The sequence below is a fragment of the Alligator mississippiensis genome, chromosome 4, assembly GCF_030867095.1.
Source record: "Alligator mississippiensis isolate rAllMis1 chromosome 4, rAllMis1, whole genome shotgun sequence".
Classification (NCBI taxonomy): Eukaryota; Metazoa; Chordata; order Crocodylia; family Alligatoridae; genus Alligator; species Alligator mississippiensis.
Genome location: NC_081827.1, coordinates 89,146,702 through 89,154,796, shown reverse-complemented (window position 1 = coordinate 89,154,796; position 8,095 = coordinate 89,146,702). Strand labels below are relative to the sequence as shown.

Here is an 8,095-nt window from a genome sequence, read left to right as displayed (position 1 = left end):
GGGCTGGGGCAGGGCCATTAATGCCTCATGCCTCCTGAGGCTGGGGGGTCATAGCGACTGTCCACAGGCAGCAGTGGGGGTATGGTGGCGGTGAGTGGGGAATGCCCACAGGTGGCTGCGCTGACACTGGCAGTGAGGGTATGCTGAGTGGGGACCACCTGCAGGAGGCTGCAGCGGGGTTGGGGGCGGCGAGCACTGACCAGCAGTCGTTGACCACCTGCAGACACAGTCAGCAGTGTCAGTGGCAGCAATCGGCAATGGCCCACAGACACCACTAGTGGTGTTGGTGGCAGTGGGGTTGGCAAATGGCGACCACCTACAGGCTCCACCGGCACCAGCAGCCAGTCTCAAGGGGTGCACATGCACATGCGTGCATCGCCTATGTGTTACCAATGACCCCAGCACCTCCCACAGCCTGTGCCCAGAGGGTTGCGTGTGGCTCTGCCAGGCACAGGTGTGCCCCAGGCTGGGTGCTTCAGGCACTCTGGCCAAAACTTGGCAGCCCTTGCTCTGGCAGGCCCTGAGCAGGAAGACACCACCCGTCCTCAGCCAAGGGCCCCTGCTACACCTGTGCACATCGCCGTGGTGACGCGCGATATATTTATCCCGGGATAAGAAGGCGGGGCCGCTCTCGTAAGAGCCGCCGGGTACCGAGCCGAGGAGGAGGCGGCGGCCCAGCATCACAGCCGGTTTCGACAGCTGCCCCTGGGCCGGCTCAAGGCCCCTCTCCCTGCTACCTCCCCGCCCACGTGCGTCAGGCGCCTCCCGCCTCCCACGTGGCGCCTGGCGCTGAGGCGCCTCCGAGCTATGCTCCAATCACGTGATGCACCATCAATGGCGGCCCCGGGCTCCGAACTGCAGCTCCCGGCAGCCCCCGCGCCACCCCCTCCCTCGGCAGTGACGTCAGTTCCCTTCGGGCGGCCAAGATGGCGGCCCCAGCGGAGAAGCATGTGACCGTTGCAGCGGCGCCGCCGGGATACACGGGTAATGGGGGCGGGGGGCGCCCGGCCCGGCCCGGCCCGGGGTGGAGTGGGGCGGGAGGAGGGCGTCGGGTCCTGACGCGGGGCGGGGGTGGCCGGGCCGGGCGCTGACGGCGGTGCGTGTCCCCGCAGCGGTGCCGGTGCGGCTGCGGGCGCGGCAGCGGGCCCCGCACTATCTGTACGTGAAGGAGCACCGAGTGCAGTGCAGCGCCGACCCCGCGCGCCCGCCCGGCCGCACGCTGCTCGTGCTGAACGTGCCGCCCTACTGCCCGCAGGTGAGTGCCGTGCCCCAGGGCAGGGCAGGCGCTGCTGGAGCCGGGGAGCGCCCTGCGAGCCGCGCGAGTCCAGCCAGGAGGGGGCGGGCCGCGTCGCTGGGTGCACGAGGGAGGGGCAGAGCCAAGGGTTGGGGGCGCACGGGGCTGCTGGGGCCCCTTTGAAGGGAGGCCCGGTGGGCGAATCCTTCCATTCTCTTCCTCGTTCCCTGGAGGAGTGCTTGTCCAGGCTCTTCTCCCGCTGCGGGGCCGTTCAGAGTGTGCAGGTGTGCGAGAAGCCGGGGCCAGGAGAGAGTGCAGAAGTATTGGAGTCCAAATTCTTCAATCTCAGGAGGATTTTGGTAAAGTTTGCGGGAGATGGAGGAGAGGGATGTGAAGGGGGCTGGGGCTGTGGCTGTGGGGGAGCTCAGGCTGGTGCACCCTGGAGCAGGGATACAGGATTCTCCGGTGTCCTCCCTTAATCGTCCCTTGCCAGCCTGCTGCTGCCTTGGACCTTGAGTCTGTGCAGCACCATCTTGCTCTGGGGCCTGCCCCCTCTGCGGGAGCCAACTGGCCCTGACCGGCCTGCGCGCTCCCTTCTCCCTAGGGATTCCGGGTGGCCTACGTGGTGTTCAAGAACCCATCCAGGGTCCAGGCAGCCATCTCCCTCTCCCCGCACGAGCCCCTGCTGATGTCTTCAGAGAGTTGCCCTGTGAAAACCGGCATCCTCAGTAAGTTGCCTGCACTATCTCCAGGTCTGCCTTCGTCAGCTAGAGGAGACAGTGTTGCCCAAGCTCTCTGTCCTCTGCTAAACCCCATAATGAGCAGAAAGTTGCTGGCCTTTGCCTTTCTCCTCTTTTGTTTGGTGCTCCCTGTGTTTCTTGCCCTGTTAGGAAGACAGTTCTTGATATGGTCTTCCCCAGCTGGTCAGTACAGGGAGGTGGTGTGTGTACAAGGGGAGGTGAGGGGTTACATGTGGTGCCATAGTCACTGTGGAGACCCTCTCCCTGGCATCTTCAGAGTCCTCCTGGCTTGGAGGAGATACTCTTATTCCCAGTCTTGGGCAAGCTAAAGGTAACTCCTGCTTCTGAGACATGGTGCATCTAGAAACCACTGCATGGCTTATAGATGGCAGTGCACTGTCTGCCTTGGAGCACCCTCCCAGTGGAGTCTGTGTAGAATCAGGTTCATACATGCTTCAGCCCCAAGGCCACAGTCTCCTCCTCACTGCTGGGAGCAGCCTTGCTGTACAGAGTGATGTGACAAACTAATAAGAAGCCTCTCACAAAAAAAACATGTTATATTGTGAGCTGTTGGGACCTGGGTGGCCTGTTCAGTGAAGTGTGGAGTCACTTGGCTATAGGAAAATCCAGCCTAATTCAGGTTGTCAGTCTTGCCATCGGATAGCCATTCATTGGCCTCTGTGAAAAAAGTGAGTAGGTCACCTAGATCATGCAACAGCTGCCTGCTTTGCGCAAGCCACAGTGGCCACATTTGTCATTAGCTGGTTCTGTTGCTGACTCTTTGGCCTGAGGGTTGATGGGTCTGGAAGTGCAGCCCTTCCCTGGTCCCCAGGGTTGTTCTCTCCAGGGCTGCAGTGAAGTGTGATGTCAGGGAAGGGCTACTACTAACCCCTTCCCTCCTTGGCTTAGAATGGATTTCCTGCTACGCTGCTTCACTGGTGAATCCAGAGGAACTGAAGGCTGAAGTGGACACCTTCATGCAGGCCTATGACCAGAAGGTAGCAGAGGTATGGAGGCCTGATGACATGCACTAGGCAGGCATGTCTCGGAAAGAGTCTCAGGAGCCGGTGGCTTCCTGAGGAATAATCACTGCTGCCTGGCCTATGTCTGGTGAACAGAACAACTCATAGAGCCCCCTCTCTCCTCCTCCCCCTGCATATGTGTGTTGGGGCAGGAAGTCCTGTAAAACATACCACGCTGTCAGTCAGTATCTCAGTGCTTGGCTGGGCAGTAGCTATGATGGTTGAGTCCTGTGGGTTGAGTCCAGAGACTTGCATCCTCAGTTTTGGAACCCCTCCCTGTGACTTGTACTCTGACTACTCCACAAATGCACCAATTCTTGGGTGACCCAGTGCCTCTGAGCCACTACCATGCTACTGAGGGTGTAGAGTTTGCATCCTCATTTCCACAGCTTCCCCAAAATGCCTCTTGTGCCTTGTCACCGGGCAGAGCAGCGGGTGCTAGCATTCGTTCTGCTGTTGTGTGTGTGCTTGGAGAGGTGGCAGCTGGGAATGGAACCAACCATCTTGTGGTGGGTTCATCCGGAGCTGCTGCTGCTTTCTCCCACTTTCTCCCCACAATCTCCGGCTCCTTGTGTAGGAAGAAGCCAAGGCTGTGGAGGAGGAGGGTGTCCCTGATGAGGAAGGCTGGGTGAAGGTGACACGGAAGGGCCGAAGGCCTGGACTCCCCCGGACAGAGGCCGCCAACTTACGGGCTCTAGAAAGAGAGAAGCGGAAAAAGGCACGCAAGGAGCTGCTCAACTTCTATGCCTGGCAGCACCGTGAGACCAAGCGGGAGCGTGAGTTGAGCCTCTTCCTGTCCTTCCCCATCTTTTTCTCTCCCCAGCATCCCAGTCCAAACAGCCCCTGTCTCAGCTGGCTGCTTATCACCAGTAAGAGAACAGATGAGAGCTGTCAGGCAGCAATCAGCCAGCCCAAGCTGATGCTTTCAGCTCGGCCTATTAGGGTTGGGCCTGTTTGGGGTTTGGAGAGAGGCCCTCAAAGAAACCCAGTGTAGCGTTGACATGTCAGGTGGACGCCACCACCCCAAGTCAGGGTAGGAGCGAAGGCAAGTAGTGTGCTGAGGGGCAGTGGGCTCCTGCTTCAGTGGCAGAGCATGGAGCCCACAGTAGTCTGTAATAGCAGGTGCGTGAGCCCCTGTCCACCCACATCTGAGCAGAAGTTCAATCTCTCCCTATTCCCATCTCTGTGGGGGGATACAGTTGGCTTCATGGGCCATGTGGAGGCAGTTATCTAAAGGTGAGGAGTAGACAGCACTGTGCTGTGACTTGATTCCTCTCCCTCCAGGACCCGGGGCCAGTGGGGTTTGTGCCCACTCAAGTTTTCCTGGCTGTTTGCACCAGGGCCGAATCTGCTCTCTGGTGTGCAAAGAGCTCTTGAGAGTAGCTGGAGTTAACACTTCTAGAGAAACTGGCTGCTCTCTGGCTCTAGCCTGTTGACCCCAATTCTTCTCCCCCTCCCCCCTGCTGCTTCTCAGACATTGCCCAGCTGAGGAAGAAGTTTGAGGAGGACAAGCAGAGGATAGCACTGATGCAGGCCCAGCGCAAGTTCCGGCCATATTGAGCCACTCTATGGGCTGCAGCATCTTGGGACGTTAGCACTGCTGTGAGAAGTGCCTGGAAATGGCAGACCTGGGACTGCTCAGAAGTGCAGCGGCATCAACCCACCCACTTTGCTGCTACCTGGGCCCCACGGGGAAATCCCTAGTGTTTGCAAGTGAAGATCTGGAGGGTGAATCAGTGGCAGGAGGCTAGTGCCAACTTCCGGTGCTATCAGCCCAGTGTGGGTGTGCCCTTAGCCTGATACATGTGTGGGCTCTACCCTCTCCCATGTTAAATTTGATGGGGCCTCCCTGTATCAATCCTCCATGTGTGTCTTGTTGCCCTGGTGACTCCTGTTTGCAAAGCAGGTCGTAGCTCAGCCAGTGTCCCTGGGCCCACAACAAAGGGGCTGATGATCCTGTTCAGTCAAGGCCATGGAAGTTAATCATGATGAACTGTAAATAAAGTGTTTCTGTGTTTCTTAAGTGCTAAGTGCCTCTTATTTTGTTGTCAGTGGGAGAGCAGCTCCCCACATTCCTGTGGGCAGGGATAATGGCAGTCGTGTGCTGGGGACAGTGACTTTGTTGGCCAAAAATAAACTAGCATCCTTGCCCACCACAGGGAAAGGGGAAGGGGAAGCTGCTTTTTCATTACAAGTTCTGCTTTTTGGAGGTAGATGAAATAAGGGATGCAAGGTGCAGATGGAAAGGAGAGGGAAGAGGATGGTTGTGAAGTAAAACCCATTTTACCTCGAGCAGTCTCTCCTGGACTATTTCCAGAACCAGGTGCTAATAGCAGGAGGACTGTGCCAGCAGGCATCTCATAGATTCATAGATGTTAGGGTCGGAAGGGACCTCAATAGATCATCGAGTCCGACCCCCTGCATAGGCAGGAAAGAGTGCTGGGTTCAGATGACCCCAGCTAGATGCTTATCTAACCTCCTCTTGAAGACCCCCAGGGTAGGGGAGAGTACCACCTCCCTTGGGAGCCCGTTCCAGACCTTGGCCACTCGAACTGTGAAGAAGTTCTTCCTAATGTCCAGTCTAAATCTGCTCTCTGCTAGCTTGTGGCCATTGTTTCTTGTAACCCCCGGGGGCGCCTTGGTGAATAAAACCTCACCATTTCCCTTCTGTGCCCCCATGATGAACTTATAGGCAGCCACAAGGTTGCCTCTCAACCTTCTCTTGTGGAGGCTGAAGAGGTCCAGGTGCCCCAGTCTCTCCTCATAGGGCTTGGCCTGCAAGCTCTTAACCATATGAGTGGCCCTTCTCTGGACCCTCTCCAGGTTATCCACATCCCTCTGAAGTGTGGCGCCCAAAACTGCACGCAGTACTCCAACTGTGGTCTGACCAGCGCCCGATAGAGGGGAAGTATCACCTCCTTGGACCTATTCGTCATGCATCTGCTGATGCACGATTAAAGTGCCATTAGCTTTTCTGATGACTTCATCACACTGACAACTTATGTTCATCTTGGAGTCCACTAGGGCTCCAAGATCCCTTTCCGCTTCTGTTCCACCAAGCAGGTCATTACTAGGCAGTATGTATGCTGGACATTTTTCCTCCCTAGGTGCAACACTTTGCATTTCTCCTTGTTGAACTGCATTCTGTTGTTTTCCGCCCATGTGTCCAACCTGTCCAGGTCTGCTTGTAGTTGTTCCCTGCCCCCCTGGCGTGTCCACTTCTCCCCACAGTTTTGTGTCATCCGCAAACTTGGACAGAGTACACTTCACTCCCTCGTCCAAATCGCTGCTGAAGATATTGAAGAGTATTGGTCCAAGGACCTATGTGAAGGCCTGAAGTACAAGAGTACCTCTGTTGCCTTTAGGACCCTGAATCTACCACTGAGGCTCAACAGATGGTCTCAGACCAGCTGCTCAGCTGCTGCCTGTTTCTCCCATTCAGAATGTGTAAAGTTGCCCAAGTGCCCAGGCTGCTTTGCTGTGTAGAGCTCTAGCAGAAGCAGAGACCCTAAGGTGTAAATTGTCCTGTAAAATGGGAAAGCTCCTGCTCTACCACTGGGACCTGATTCTGTAGTTGTGCTTTGGGGGGGGGTCCTACTTCAGCTGCCTCACAGATTATCCTCAATGCCCTTGTGCCCCAGGCACTTCCTTGGGTTGGGAGTTCAAGTAGCTGCTGTGAGGGGGCCAACCAGGGATTTGAACCCAGACATGGAACCTCAGGGGAGTGGATACGTAGTGGTGAGGTGCTTGGTGCCCAATTCCAGGAGCGATTCCATGGCTGAAACCCTGTGTAGATGAAGCAGTTTAGGGACGTAAGCCCCCTTCCTCTGCATGTTGCCCCTGGTCAGCTAACTGGCTCGTTGCTCTGCTGGCACCTCACTCCCACTGTGCACTGGTCAGAGATCCAGGAGATAGCAGTGTTCCTGGGACGTGCTGTCTCCATCTTTGTGCCCTCTGGGCCAGGTTAATAATTGGAGAGTGCACAACACAGTTCTGATAACAGTGATGTAGATTTTTGGGGGACTACCTGAGTAATCCCTGGAAGCACTCACACTGTCGCTGAGTTCAGCTTCTCTCTCCTCTGCCCCAGGAGCTGCCTGGTACTTGCTCCCACAGGGAAGAACTGTAGCCGCAGACTGGACAAAGGCACTGGAGCAAAACGCTATGGGCTGAGATTAAAGAGAGTGAGCAGCGATGTGCAGTGAGGGGGAACCACGCCACTGCAGGGTTAAAGCTCTTCCCAGAAGCTATGCACAGCAGCTGCTGTGACTGGATTTGCTACTGTGCACACCAGAGCTGTCCTGGGATTTATGAGCCAGTTTCATTTTTAAGTTCTATAGCAATGTAACTGACCTGAGATTTGATCAGAGAGGCCACCCCTGCTCCAAGCAGCATGTTACCTCACCATCTCCAGAAAGGAAGGGGACTGCGAACGCAGAAGGACTCACAGCACAATGAAGCCTTACCTAGAGTTGACAAGAGACTTGCAGCAAGTTCTTTGATCTTGTCCAAGACCAAGCTGGAGTATTAAAGCAGATTCTCTTATTGTGAAAGACCAAGTTACCTTTGCAACTTTTCCCAGGGTAACTTTATACTGCCCCAGGCACAACTTGAGCATCATGCTCCTGAGTTAAGGTTTGCTGTCCTCACAACCCTACAAGGGGTACCATGTACCCACAGGTATACTGAGCAGAGCTGTCAGCAAGCCACATTCTCAATCACTCCTGCTTAAGCCACTAAAGGAAACAGGTGAGAAGAAGCATCTGAATAGTATTAATGCTGCTTTCGGGCAGGGGTTGTAGTGCGATCAGCCCTTCCATGTTGGACAAGATCAGAGAACTTGATGTAAGTCTCTTGTCAACTGTAGATAAAGCTTCATCCAGCTTGTGCTGTTAGTCCTGCCTGGACCCTCCCAGGCCTTTCCTGAGCATCATATCAGTAAAATGGGGAGGGAGAGGTTGTTCCCTTCTGTCAGAACAGTGCATGGGGTAACAGACATGTGAACCTTACATCTGGAAGCTGCTGAGCCCACAGTGTGGCTCCTGCTGCAATGCACTAAATGGAGGCCAGAAGAGAAAACCTTTCCCCTCACCCACTTT

At 55.9% G+C, this 8,095-nt stretch overlaps 1 protein-coding gene across 1 annotated transcript; it reads left to right on the top strand.

Annotated features, from left to right (window-relative positions):
- Positions 1-876: 876 nt before the first annotated feature.
- RRP7A (ribosomal RNA processing 7 homolog A) lies at positions 877-5,019 on the top strand. Its single transcript, XM_006269804.4, has 7 exons — positions 877-984; positions 1,113-1,255; positions 1,468-1,593; positions 1,839-1,962; positions 2,884-2,981; positions 3,574-3,772; positions 4,471-5,019. Exons 1-7 carry the CDS (start codon positions 927-929, stop codon positions 4,554-4,556), a joined length of 834 nt encoding a protein of 277 aa, XP_006269866.1. The 5' UTR covers positions 877-926; the 3' UTR covers positions 4,557-5,019.
- The last annotated feature ends 3,076 nt before the right edge of the window (positions 5,020-8,095 follow it).